Raw genomic sequence first — 12,904 nt, 5'->3', positions numbered from 1 at the left:
CGTACTTGTCAGGCGCTCCTGGGTCTGAATGTGCGCGGCCGACCCGGTCCCCGCGTGGCCGTGTGCACCTGGCCCGGCCCGCGCGTCCCTGACGCCGGCGGGGAGATGCGCCGCGGCCGGGCACACGGAGGCGCTGCCTCCGCGGCTGCCCGCGCGTCCCTGCCCACCCCCCGGTTTTGGCCGGGTCAGCGGCCGCGCTCTGGCCGCGGGGGCGGGGCCGGGGGTGGGGCGGGGCGGGGCGGGGGCGGAGCAGGAAGGGGCGGTGGCCGCTCCGCCCCCTACCGCCCGGCTGGCTACCGCCTCCACTGCCCGGCTTCCGCGTCACGGTGCCGAACGCCACCTGCGCGCTCGGTATAAAGGCGCCGCCGGCCTCGCCCCCAGGACTCGGCCCGATGGAGACGCCGCGGGCCGAGGCAGGCGCTCGGCGGGGTGAGGCGCGCGGCGGGGCGGGGGCACGGGCTCCGGGGAAGGGCGGGCGGCGCGGGGAGGGCTCCGGCTAAGACCAGCCGGAGGGGAGGGACGTGGGGCGGGTTCCCTCCGATCTCGCCGGTCCCCAGGAACCCCGCCAACTTAGTTTAAGTTGGGGGAGTCTGAGGGAGAGGCAAGGTCCAGAGGGAGCCGAGAGAGCGCGGGGCTCGGGGCCGGGACAGCCTCCGCGTCACCCGCGCCCCGCGGCCAGCCAGAGTTTCCCAGCAACTTTTCTCGCGGGTGGGTCTTCCCGGAAACTTCTCCCTTCTCGGCCCGCGAGTCCGGCCGCGGGCCCTGCGCCTCCTGGGCCTGGGCTCGGAGCGCGGGGCGAGCGGAGGCGATGGCCTCAGCGGGGAAGCCCCCGGCACCCCCTCCCCCCTCCCCGAGCGCACTTCCAACCTCTGGTTTCCATCCGAGAGCCCCGCCCAGCAGCTGTGGGGGCGCGGCGACGTCCTGCGAGGCCTTCCAGGACTGCTAGGTCCCCTGGGTTGCCTTGGGGCTGGGGGCGGGGTAGGAGGTGGAGCCAAACTGCCTAAGTTCAAGTCTTTGCGCCACCAGCTAACAGCTGGGTGACCTTAAGTTCTTGAAGTCTGTGGCTCAGTTTCATCCTTTATATAGTGAGAATGATGCCTCCTAGCCAGGACAGCTTTTGAGAGGGCAGGAGAGGTGACACACGCAGATGGCTTTGCCTGGTGCCACCAGTCAGTGTAGCCTGAACCTGTTGGGTGGGTAGGGGCTGGAGAGGGGTGGGAGAGAGTGCCACTCCCATCCATCTCTAATTCTTACGGTTGTCCTATAGGAGCTGTGACAGGTGCCTTCCACCCGTGTGAACTGTGAGTGGCAGGTGGAGAGAGGTCCACTCAGAAAGCCAGCCCACCATGAGTCTGTGGGAACTGGGTTCCCCCAGGCCAGCTCAGGAGCCCAGCGCGGAGGAGACATCGGCTGTGGAGCTGCAGATGAAGGTTGATTTCTTCCGGAAGCTTGGCTACTCATCTGCTGAGATCCACAGTGTCCTGCAGAAACTGGGGGTGCAGGCCGACACCAACACAGTGCTGGGCGAGCTGGTCAAACATGGGTCAGCAGCCGAGCGGGAGCGCCAGGACTCCCCAGACCCCTGCACTCAGCCCCCACTGGTCCCCCGGGGTGGGGGCACCCCTAAGGCTCCCACCCTGGAACCTTCGGCACCAGAGGAGAACAAGGAGGGCAGTGACCTGAGACCTGTGGTCATCGACGGGAGCAACGTGGCCATGAGGTACATGTCACTTCCGGGGCCAAGGCCAGGGCCTATGGTGGGGTGTGGTGGCCTTATGTCTCTGTATCTCTGGTAGAGGGGCTTTCAGGAAAGCGTTTGAACTGTTCTCACAAACGGATCGATAGGAAGGGAAAGCTCTTTACTGAGGCTCTCCCTTAATACTTAGGCTTCTTGGAAGTGGGTTTGTTAGGAATGCTTTAGGGATGAGGACAGGGGCTCAGAGATGTGCCCATGGGCACACACCACTGGTAAGTGGTAGAGCTGGGATTTGAACTCGGGTCCCCCTGTCTCTGATGTTCACCCTGGGCTTTTCATCTCTCCCTAAAGACCAACACTCAATCTTAATTCCTCTCCTGAGACACGAAGCAGTATGGTGTAAGGGATTATAGTTCTCCCGTGTAGGAGTCGGTCACTTAATGTCTTGGAGCTTTCTCTCCTTGTCAGTAAGACCCAGCTAACCCCTACTGAGGTGACATTGTGAGGAGAGGAGGCACCGAGCCTGCAGACACCCAAGCTCAGCAAGCAGTAGCTGTTACCACTGTTACTTCGGGATCTGGGGCCTCTGAGGCCTTGTGCCAGACCTGGACTCCTGTGGAAGTAGGCCCAGGTACTGGGACCTTTGTCGCTGTGACCAAGAGTGACCCCCAGGATCTGGCTTACATGGGGGTGGGGGCTGGTCAGCTGTGACTTGGGTCACCTCTGCTACAGCCAGGTTTCCCTGTGCTAGACTGGGCCTAGTCCCCCGAGCCCCCCTCCAGGGCCAGAGCCAGGACTCCACCCCAGCAGTCCTCCCCTCTTCGCCAAGACTCTTACAGGGAATGGGGTCAGGTGAACCCCAGCCGGGGCTGAGCCTGGGGAGCCCAGACCTCCCTTCAGTCCAGGCCCCGCCCTCTAGGTAGGGGCTGGGTGGGTCGTCGACCGGGAAAAGTTCTGGTGGGCGTGGTCAGGGAGCCCCTCCTCCATGCCTCGGCCCGCCCCGCCCTTGGTCGGGGGCCTGGAGAAGGCTCCTTCCCCCGCTGCCCTGAGGGGTCTCCCTGGGAGGGGTGGGGGGCTGCTTAAGGCTTCAGTGCCCTTGGCTCCGCCCACTCCCAACCCAGCTGGGTCAAGTCAGCAGTCAGGCCAGTCCCGGCCCAGCTAAGCCGTTGTGCAGGGGGACCTGTTCCGCCAATTTGGGATTATGCTTCCTGCCTCTGAAATGGGCTGAGCCTCCTTGGGAGGTTGGATAAAGCTGGCTCCCGCATGCTAGCGGCAGCTGGTCACAACCTGTGCTTTGAGAGGGATCCCCTCTCTGGCTCCAGCAGCTTGTGGCTGGCCCAGGAGCCTCGCGGGTCTGTGACTTATTCCGCTGGAGCCTTGGGCAGGCTGCGCTGGCCATCTGCCGCCACACACACCCCCCGCCCCCGGGACAGCCATGTGCTCTGTGTGTTTGTATCCTGGCGGGAGGAGGAGGGGCCTGGGCGGGAGGAGGGGGCTGGCCGGAGGAGCCAGCCGGGAGGGGCACAGCCGCGGGGGGGTTTCTGAGCTGGGGCTGTAGCAGGAGGGGAATTCCAGCCTCAGACTTCCGGTCTCAGCTGCCGCTGGGTTCCTGCCCTGCTGCCCCCTCCCCCCACAAGGGCAGGCAGGCCAGCCCCCAGCGTATGCAAATCGTGGGGAAATTCACCTCTGTTTCCTTCTAAGGGAATTTTTCTCCTCTAGCTGGGCCCAGCCCAGGCAGATCTCTTCACCTAGCCTGGCCTGGCCCTGCCCTCTGTCCTTGGGTGGGAGCAGCCGAGCCGGAGTGCCCTACATCCTCCCACAACTTAGCCAGTGTCTAGTTAGCCAGACTGGGGGTGCCTGAGGTTCTAGGCAAACAGGACTGCGGTGGGGAGGAAGGATGTTTGGTTTTCCTGTGCCAGCAGAGCTTCCTTCACTGCAGCAAGACGGACTAAAGTTAGCTCTAGCGAGGCACTTCTGGCCTGGCCTGACCTGCGGAACTGCCTCGGGTTCAGCTCCTTCCAAGGGCAGGACTCTGACTACCTGCGTGCGAAGTATTTTAGGGGCTAGGACAGCTGCAAGCAGACTTGTCCCCAGCACAGGTTTTTCATGCCCAGAGGCAGTAACTCTCCTGGATTAAATCCCTGAGTTTACAGATGCTGGCTAGGATGGGGCATGTGCACGCACACATGTGTGTACAGACGTGGGGACGGTGGGTGTGCGTGCGCCGGCTGCTCTCCTGAGTCAGGGAGCCAAGCCGGGGATGATCACATTCCCATGGTCCTGTGGAGGCAGCAGAGGCTCAGGGAGTGGCGGGGTGGAATGTGACAGGAGAAGCACTGGGCATTTGAAGAGAAACCAGGGATCTGAGCTATCCTGGAAGGTCCTGGAAGGCTTCTCAGAGGCAGTGCCGTTTCTCGTGGGTCATGAGAAAGAGCTGGAGTTGGCCAGATGCATCCTTGTCTCCTGTTCCCAGCCTGTCCCTACCTCCTAACACTTTGTTCGGGCTCACATTGGGGAGCTTTTCTTTCCACTGCACAAACTTCCAGTCTTGCTGTTAGGACTAGGAAGGCAAGCCAGGAGCCCCAGATGTGGGTTCAAGTTCTGCCCCTTCCCGCTAGCCGGGGAGCCTTAGATGAGTTCTGGATCCCCAGTTGCCTTCACTGTGGCCGTGTAAGGATGACGAAAGCAGGTGTGGGACCCATTTGGCCTCCAGAAGGAGCTTGGTGCCCACTCAGCCCCATTTGCCCCCTCCCCCAGCCAGGGTTGGTGCTTTGTGCCTGAGAATGAGCACAGGCTCTGGGCTGCGTCCCTGTTCCACAGTCCCTGCAACGAGTTGTACTCCGTGGATTAGTTTTCTCATGGGAATGGAGGGGAGAGGGGCCTTTAATGATAGGACCCTTCTCAGAAGGCTGCTGATGATTCCCTGCTAAGCTCTTAGATCAGGGCTGGGCTCCCTGCTCTCAGTAAATGTTAACTTTCATTATAAACAGGCTGGTGGACAGAGGGGAGGCCCCACCACCTGGTGGGCATGAGCACTGCCTTCAGCTGGACTTTGCCTCCCCTACAATTTATGGAGACCTTCAGACTGGGAGCCCCAGACAGCCTCCATGCCCCCAGCTACCCTGCTCCCATCTCTCCCTTCTCTTGGGACTCCAGCTGCCAGCCTCCCCCCACCCCAGCCACCCACAGGATGTGGTTGCCCATGGACTTGCCTCTTTTGTGTAACGTTTATTCTGTTTTATTTGCCAAATATGAGTATCTTAGGGGCGGGGGCTGTTGGGGAGGAGCTGTAGCTGGCCTCGTCCAGGGCCCCCAGCCTGGGCATGGAGGCATTGTACAACAGCCACTGGTTCCCCGGGAGCTCCCACCCCTCAACCCTCCCAGGAAGCCAGCTGGAACCTCCCTTTGCTGGACTGTCTCTGGCCTCAAGCAGACATGAAAGTGAAGAAGCCACTGACACAGCCCTGCAGACTGCCAGGCCCATTTTTCAGCTAGGGAAACTGAGCCAGAGCAAGCCAGCAGCCGATCCAGGCTTGCTTCTGGATCCAGCCACCTTTGGAGGGGGTGACCTTGTCAGACCACAGCAGCGGGATGGCCCACCTCCCATCTCTCCTGACAGAGAGTCCCCTGGTGGCTTCCAGATGGCCTTTCTGCCTCTGCTCCTGCCCTGCCAGGAGGGGCTAGGAGAGCACAGAGCAGTCTAGGCATTTGGGGGAATTGGCAGTCTTGGGAGGAATGGCTCTTTCACTTTCAGACTGAAAGGCTTCTGCGTGCCTCTCCCACTGGGTCAGCGGCTGCCCTATGTGGGACAGTGGATCGTGCCTCCTTCCCCTTCGGCCTCCTCAGTCCCAGCCCTGGGGCCTTTGTGGGACTGAACTTTAATCCAGGTTTAATCCGGAGCAATCTGGTTTCTCTCCAGTTAGCTGGGGCTTGTCCCAGCCAACCCCCACCCACAGCACCACCCAGCGGGGCGAGGGAGGACTGGTGACTCAGTGTGCCTGTGTACATCTGTGTCCCCGTGGTCCCAGCACCCCCGGGTGGGGCAGGAACCAGAAGGCTCCTGGAGCCTTTCCCCCACCCCCAGGTGTGTTGCAAGCAGCCTGACCCTCCCCCACATGGGGAGCGGGTGCCACCAGATTCCTGGGCGGCTCCTCACTGTCGGGAGATGGAACGTCAGGGAAAGTCCCTGGTCAGGCCATCCCGGACACTGTGGGAACCAGCAGGGAATGCAGGCCTTAGGCCAGAGGGCAGTGGTCTGAGCCTGGCCTCCCTGCCACCCAGGCCAGGCCAGGGGCTGGGGAGCAAGGCCTTCGCGCTTGGGGCTACGGGAGAGTGGGCCAGCCACCCTCGCAGGCTGACCCTGCCCCTCTTCTCCTTCCCAGTCACGGGAACAAGGAAGTGTTCTCCTGCCGGGGCATCCTCCTGGCAGTGAACTGGTTTCTGGAGCGGGGCCACACAGACATCACAGTATTTGTGCCATCCTGGAGGAAGGAGCAGCCTCGGCCCGATGTGCCCATCACAGGTGGGTAGCACCTCTGAGGGGGGGTGAGGGGCAGGGGATATCCTGCCCCCTCCAACCCCACTCAGCGGGGCTTCTCCCCAGCAGAGACCCTTTGGGTGTGACAGCCGCTTTTAGGCCTCAAGCAGGGACCAGCATTGCTTTTCCCAGCTTCCTCTGCGCTCAGCAACTCCTGCTGGACACCTGGGGTTCAGAGCCTCTGTGCCTGGCCAGCAGGAGCTCCAGGGCCTCGGCAGCCCTGACCTCTGTTGGCGCTGTCTTACAGACCAGCACATCCTGCGGGAGCTGGAGAAGAAGAAGATCCTGGTGTTCACCCCGTCTCGGCGCGTGGGTGGCAAGCGCGTGGTATGCTATGATGACCGCTTCATTGTGAAGCTAGCTTTCGAGTCTGACGGGGTGGTGGTCTCCAACGACACGTACCGGGACCTCCAGAGCGAGCGGCAGGAATGGAAGCGCTTCATTGAGGAGCGGCTGCTCATGTATTCCTTCGTCAACGACAAGTACGGTCCTGGTCCTTGGGGATCAGGGTCAAGTATGGTCTGGGGTCCCAGGGTGGGGAGGGGAAGCCAGATGTGTCCTTGGGCATTGGGGGTGGCTAGGAGGAGCTCTGCTGGGGCCACGGCCTTGCATCCAGGCAGCTTTGGGAGTGAGAGGGACCTGACACCAGGTAGGAAGGTCAGGCTGGGGATGGGGGCACAGGGTGGGAGGGGGTTAATGTGGAGGGTTGGGTAGAAGCAGCAGTGATGGTTTATAGTTAGTGGTTCCTGGCACTCAGCCCCTGATCAGCAGCCAGTGGATGGATGCAGCCTTTGATTCGGATTTTCAGGTTGCTGGTCTCCCATGGCCTTGGAGAGCTGCTCTAATGGCCTCTCCAGCTGGGGCTTCCTCCCCTCCCTTGGGGTAGTCCCACCTGGGGCCGAGGGATGTCATGCAAGGATGCTCACCAATTTTAGGAGCTGCACTCCCTCTTGTTCTTCCTTGTGAGGCTCTCTGTCCAGCCCCGCTCCCTGCCCCCACTCAGCCCCGGGAAGTTCCCTTCATGCCTCCCACCTCCTCTGCAGGTTCATGCCACCTGATGACCCTCTGGGCCGTCACGGGCCAAGCCTGGACAACTTCCTTCGTAAGAAGCCACTCACAGCAGAGCACAGGAAGCAGCCTTGTCCCTACGGTAAGAGACATGGGCCCAGAGCTCTTCCTCTCAGAGACTACCCAACCCCAAGTTTCCCATGCCACTCCCTTTCCTCTCCCGGCCCTGGTCCTGGAGCCTCCCACCCCCCAGCTCAGAGCTGTCCTCACTGTCTTGCAGGGAGAAAATGCACCTACGGGATCAAGTGCCGATTCTTCCACCCGGAGCGGCCGAGCCGCCCACAGCGCTCTGTGGCTGACGAGCTCCGCGCCAACGCCCTCCTCCCACCCGCTAGGGCCCCGGGCAAGGACAAAAGTGGCCAGCGGGCTTCACCCTCATCCCAGCCCAGCTCTGTGCCCACAGAGCATGAGCAGTGTAGCCTGGATGGGAAGAAGCTGGGAGCCCAGGCATCCCCGGGGCCGCACCGAGAGGGTCTGACCCAGCCCTTCGCCCCAGCGGGCAGGATCCTGCCCCCTAATGGGGGCAGTGGCAGCAGCTTTGGGCCCACAGACCTATTCTCCCAGACACCAGATTCTCTCCCATACACCTCCCAAGAGTGTCTGGACTCAGGCATCGGCTCCCTGGAGAGCCAGATGTCAGAACTGTGGGGGGTTCGTGGAGGAGGCCCTGGTGAGCCCGGCCCTCCTCGGGGCCCTTACGCCGGCTACAGCCCCTACGGGGCCGAGCTCCCAACCCCTCGGGCCTTCTCTGCCTTTGGAGGGGCCGTGGGTGCCGGCCACTTCAGTGTCCCTGCCGACTACGCCCCCCCGCCAGCTGCTTTCCCAGCTCGAGAGTACTGGTCTGAGCCCTACCAGCTGCCCCCGCCCACCCCAGTCCTGCAGGACCAGCAGGTGCCAGGCCCGGGTGCTGACAGGGGCCCGTGGGGCGGGACCAGCAGCCTGGCCAAGGAGCGAGCCAGCGTGTACACCAAGCTGTGCGGGGTCTTCCCCCCACACCTGGTAGAGGCTGTGATGGGGCGCTTCCCGCAGCTTCTGGACCCCCAGCGGCTGGCTGCCGAGATCCTTTCCTACCAGCCCCGGCACCCCAGCAAGTGAGCCAGCTGTGCTGCGCCAGCCACCCCCAAGGCTGGACTGTGGGAGGAGTGAAATAGGGAAGGGAACCTGCAAACCAAAGATACTGTAGGATTGGTTCTGGCCCACCCGGCACCTGCAGCCAGCTGCCGTGTGGGGCAGGAGCGATCACCCTGTTGATGCACATTGTATCTGTAGTTTAAGGAGACGCTGCCGTAAAGGCATCAGTCTGTGGCTGAAGCCCAAACCCTCCTTTCTCTCAGAGGGCGGGGAGGGAGGCGGTGGGGAGCAGAGGCCTGGGCTGGGGGCCCTGTGCACGGCCCCCCACCTCCGCCCCGTCCCTGGGATGCCGGCCTCAGCTGGCTAGTTAGGCACCATGTGCCTGCCCTCCAAGGGCCCCTCCTGTACGCCAATGAGGCCTCATCCGTGCTCTCGCGGGGCACCAGGCTTCATGTTAGTAAGCAAGATGCTTCTTAATAACCCACCTTCTGTCCCACTCTGTTCGCCTGTCTCCTTGCCCCCACCCTCTCTTCCGCTCCTCTGTACTCCAAGTCATCTCTCCCTTCCGCAAGAGTGGGAACGCATATATGTATGTGTACAAGTATAACGTTAAATTTGTAAGTCCCTGCCTCCCCAACACGTCAATAAAGTACAATGTGAGCCCCTTTAGGAGATGATGGTCTGGGTTGTGCTTGGAGGTTGAGTGGGCTTTGTGCAGCGGAAAGTCAGCAGGCGTGCACTCAAGGTGCTTGGTCCCTTGGGAGCAGGGCCTTCCTAACAGGCCAAGGGCCAGGCCCTGGGGTGGGGGGCTGGGGAATTGATGTCCGTCCTGAGGCAGTGGGGTGGCAGGGGGTGGGGGTTGGGATCCAGCTGTTCCCCTTTTCTGCCCTGTGACCAGAGCTGAGGACAGAAAACCATCTGGCTGAGAAGAGGGCTTTCGGGATGGTTTGAGGAGAGGGTGGTGGGGGAGCCTTTAGGTGCCCGGCTCCGGCCCCACCCTCCCAGACACTACAGAGTCCTAGACGCAGAGCTGCCGAGTGAAGCAGGGGGTGTGGAAGCATCGTGGAGAGGCGACGCCGGGGTAGCCTCCATGCGGGAGGGTAGGGGTTCTGGTCCCAAACTCAGGAACTGGCTCTGTCACCAGATTCACCGGAGGCAAGTGACTGCCCCTCCATGGGCCTCAGTTTCCTCATCTACGAAATGGAGATACTAATGGTAGCTACCTCACAGGATTGTACAGAGGACGTGAGAGCATGTGTTTGGCCACATGACCCAGGGCCTGGCACATAGTAAGTGCTCATCTAAGGGGCCTCTGGTGTCGCTCTCTGGGCTATGTTCACCTCACCATCTCAACCCTCTCAGCGGCCCCTAGAAGGAAGGCAGCCAGGAAGGAAAAACACTTTTCTCCAGTGAAAAAATGAGATATAAATGTTAAAGATTTTAAGTGAAAAGCCGGGCTATCAAAAATGGTCCCCAAACAAAACACCATCAGCAGAAGAAAACAGAAAAAATACAGTTTTAATAACTCTCTAGCTGAACATGTCACCTAATCTGTACTTATTGTTTGTGAAGCTTTTATAGTATCTGTATTTTTTCTTTTTTTAGAAACTGCTTTACCACAGAACATCTGTGCATCATGTTGAGGAAAATGCTGGTGTGGCCATCTCCCCACACACTGGGCCCCAACTGTGCTCCTCACCCTGAACACTTTTTTTTTTTTAAGATTTATTTATTTATTTGTTTGTTTGTTTATTTATTTATTTTGAGAGAGGGTGAGGGAGAAAGAGAATGTCCAGCAGATTCCCTGCTGAGCGGGGAGTCTGATGTGGGGCTCGATCCCACAACCCTGAGATCATGGCCTGAGCTAAAAATCAAGAGTCGGATGCTCAACCGACTGAGCCCCCCCACCCCAGGCACCTCACCCAAGACATTCTTTAGAGGCCTGCATTTAAAGCAGGAAGCCGATGCAAAGTGGAATGATCTCAGCAAACATCTCGAAGCCCCCACGTGTGCTCTTGAAGGCACCCCATGCTCGTTGCTTCCAGCATCCTTGGAAGGTTTTATTTGCACTGAGAAAAGTCATTGCCTTCCTTATAAAATATTTTCTCCAGTCAAGTACTGTATTCCAGATTACAAGGCTATTTGTGGGTCTTTGTTTGTTTTTATGGGACAGGAAGCTAAAAGACCAGACTGTCCAGTTCATTATCAGCTACTGGCCTGGCAAAGGAAGGCCACTGGCAACGCCAGGCTGAGTGGTTTGCCTGAGGTCCCAGAGATGAGGGCAGGCTGGAGCAGGCCCTCGAGTTTGGGGCCCCGGCTCCACACACCAGAAGGAAGGACCCCAGGCAGCTGCTTCGCAATAACTCTCAGGCCTGAGAAGGAGGGAGGCAGGGGGTACCCTCAGCCCGCACCTCCCAACCCTGTTAGGTATACAGCCACCACAAAGAATCCCTCCAGCCTGACAGTGAAAGGACCACCCCCCCACCACCGCTCAGCAGTGGGCACCCCAGCAGCCAAACCCACCAAGCCCCCCTCTATCTGCACATCATGTGGGACGCGAAGGCCACGAGGCCTCGGGAGCAGCCTGTAAGGAGCAGAGAATTCGAGGGCTCACATTTGGACCTTGACCAGAGCTGAGCTCTGGGTCATTTGCTGTTTCTGTGTTTGGGGTGCGGGGGAAGGACCCTCCAGGCAGGTGGGCATCAGGTGACGGGCCCAGGCTGCGTGCGGCACGGCACCACTGGCTGGCTGATGGGCACCCACAGGGGCGGCCGAGTCCACGCGGCAGGTGCCAGCCAAGGCCAGGCTCCAGGGTGGCTCGTCAGCCCCGGGCCTTGCGGGTCTGAGCTCACCCCGCTGTGCTGCGCCGGCCCTCCAGGACCTGGAGCCGCTCCTCTGGGCCTCTTCCTCAACTTGGCTGCCAGGCCCAAATACCCGGATGTATATGTCCTCCCCAGGACGTGGGTTTCAAGGGTGGAGTTCTCCGGACCAGCTCCTGCCCCACCCACTGAAGCCCCTTCCCTCACAGGGCCTCGACGCTTCCCACCCATCCAACAGACACAGTGAACCCTGCATCACTCTAGATGGACAAGAAGACCCCTCAGTTTGTGGGTGTCCAGCCTGAGAGGGAAGGGTCCTGGCTGGGGGGGACCTATGCAACTCACTAGCCCTCCTAAAGCCCCAGCTTCCTGGCTTGCCTCTCAAAAGCGGTGTGAGGTTCCCCCCAGGGCTCGTGGGAAGGTGAGGATGGCAGGGTTGGAAGCGATCCCAAGACCCAGCTTCCAGCTGCCCAGGCGCTAAGGGGTTGGGACTCAGATAGATGGCTGTCGCCCTGCCTGCCCTTTCCTCCTCTGCTTTCCTGGTTCCAAGAGCCGAGAAGCTGATGGGGAAACCAGTGAGTATGCAAATCCCTGCATTGTTGGGAAATGATCCCGGGGAGCTCCCAGAGGATGGCCGGCTGCCAGCCCCTCCCCACCTCCACAGGTCCCCTGCCTCACCCTGGGGCTCTCAGCAGCAGGGGCCCCAGCCTGAGTCTGCTCTCCCGAGTTCAGTCTCAAAGGTGGGTTAACCCTGTGGGGGGCGTAGGGGGACTCCGGAAACCTCAGCCTCCCTGGCAAAGAACAAACTGGCCCCAAATGGATGAAGCTCCCTTCCTTGGATGTCCCCACCCACTCTGTCCCCATCCGACTCCACTGGCCTGAGGAAAACCCAGCGGTCCCTAAACATCTGGGGCATTTCAGCAAGGAGCCCGAGGGCACTGAGGCTGGGGAAGCAGCCCTCCCAGGGCCCATACCCCCTGTGCTGCCAGCACTTCACACATCCCTGGTCTCCCAGCAGGGTGGCTGGTGTGGAGCAATGACTGGGAAAAGGCCACCACTGACACCGCCCCCTGTGCAGCCACTTCCTCCCCTACACAGAAGGGCAAGACCCCTGCCTTCAAGGTGAGGCTGGGCAGGTCTCCATCAGGAAAACTGGGATTCAGTGGGACACAAATCCAGGAGTTGAAAGCGGGTGGAGCCGGCGCCTCACACCCTGGGCCTCGCTGGTCCCCAGAGGCTCCTGCCCCCAAATAAGGCAGTCCTGGGATCCTAGCACTTCTGCTCCAGGGCTTCTCAAACCTCTGGCTCATTTTTTTCCCCTAGACCATAGCAGAGTGGGTGGAGTAGAGGGTGGTGAGTAAGAGCCTGTTCTGAGGACCTCCTCTTCATGGGAAGGGTGTGGGAGATTTGGCTGAAAAGAGACAGGAAGTAGAGCCCTACAATTCAGGGAACACGGGCCATCCCAGGCCATGGTATGTAAATCCTTCCAGCTAGTTCCTGGATGGGGAGTTGGCCTCGGGCTGTCATCCTGGGATATGGCCTTTTGAAGGACATCTCAAGGCAGGTACTGACCATCTTAAATTGCTCACCCATTTAAGAAATGGCTGCGAACTCGGTAGAAGGGAAGGATCAGGCAACCCACCCCACCCCACCCTGGGCTGGGCATGTTGCTGGGTCTGGGAAGAGTCCAACCGCTCTGATTCTGGCTGATTC

At 60.6% G+C, this 12,904-nt stretch overlaps 1 protein-coding gene across 1 annotated transcript; it reads left to right on the top strand.

Annotated features, from left to right (window-relative positions):
• The first annotated feature begins 272 nt into the window (after window positions 1-272).
• Window positions 273-9,041, top strand: ZC3H12A (zinc finger CCCH-type containing 12A). The gene is made up of 6 exons (XM_032301994.1): window positions 273-429; window positions 1,268-1,720; window positions 6,079-6,218; window positions 6,481-6,715; window positions 7,277-7,383; window positions 7,522-9,041. Exons 2-6 carry the CDS (start codon window positions 1,347-1,349, stop codon window positions 8,394-8,396), a joined length of 1,731 nt encoding a protein of 576 aa, XP_032157885.1. The 5' UTR covers window positions 273-429; window positions 1,268-1,346; the 3' UTR covers window positions 8,397-9,041.
• The last annotated feature ends 3,863 nt before the right edge of the window (window positions 9,042-12,904 follow it).

Source organism: Mustela erminea, chromosome 10 (genome assembly GCF_009829155.1).
Source record: "Mustela erminea isolate mMusErm1 chromosome 10, mMusErm1.Pri, whole genome shotgun sequence".
Taxonomy (NCBI): Eukaryota; Metazoa; Chordata; class Mammalia; order Carnivora; family Mustelidae; genus Mustela; species Mustela erminea.
This window is presented reverse-complemented; position numbering and strand designations above follow the sequence as displayed.

Coding starts and splice junctions, on each gene's coding strand:
- ZC3H12A (XM_032301994.1), top strand. CDS start 1,347: ATGAGTCTGTGGGAACTGGGTTCCCCCAGGCCAGCTCAGGAGCCCAGC. Junction 1,721..6,078: donor GGGAGCAACGTGGCCATGAG/GTACATGTCACT, acceptor TCTCCTTCCCAG/TCACGGGAACAAGGAAGTGT. Junction 6,716..7,276: donor TATTCCTTCGTCAACGACAA/GTACGGTCCTGG, acceptor CCTCCTCTGCAG/GTTCATGCCACCTGATGACC.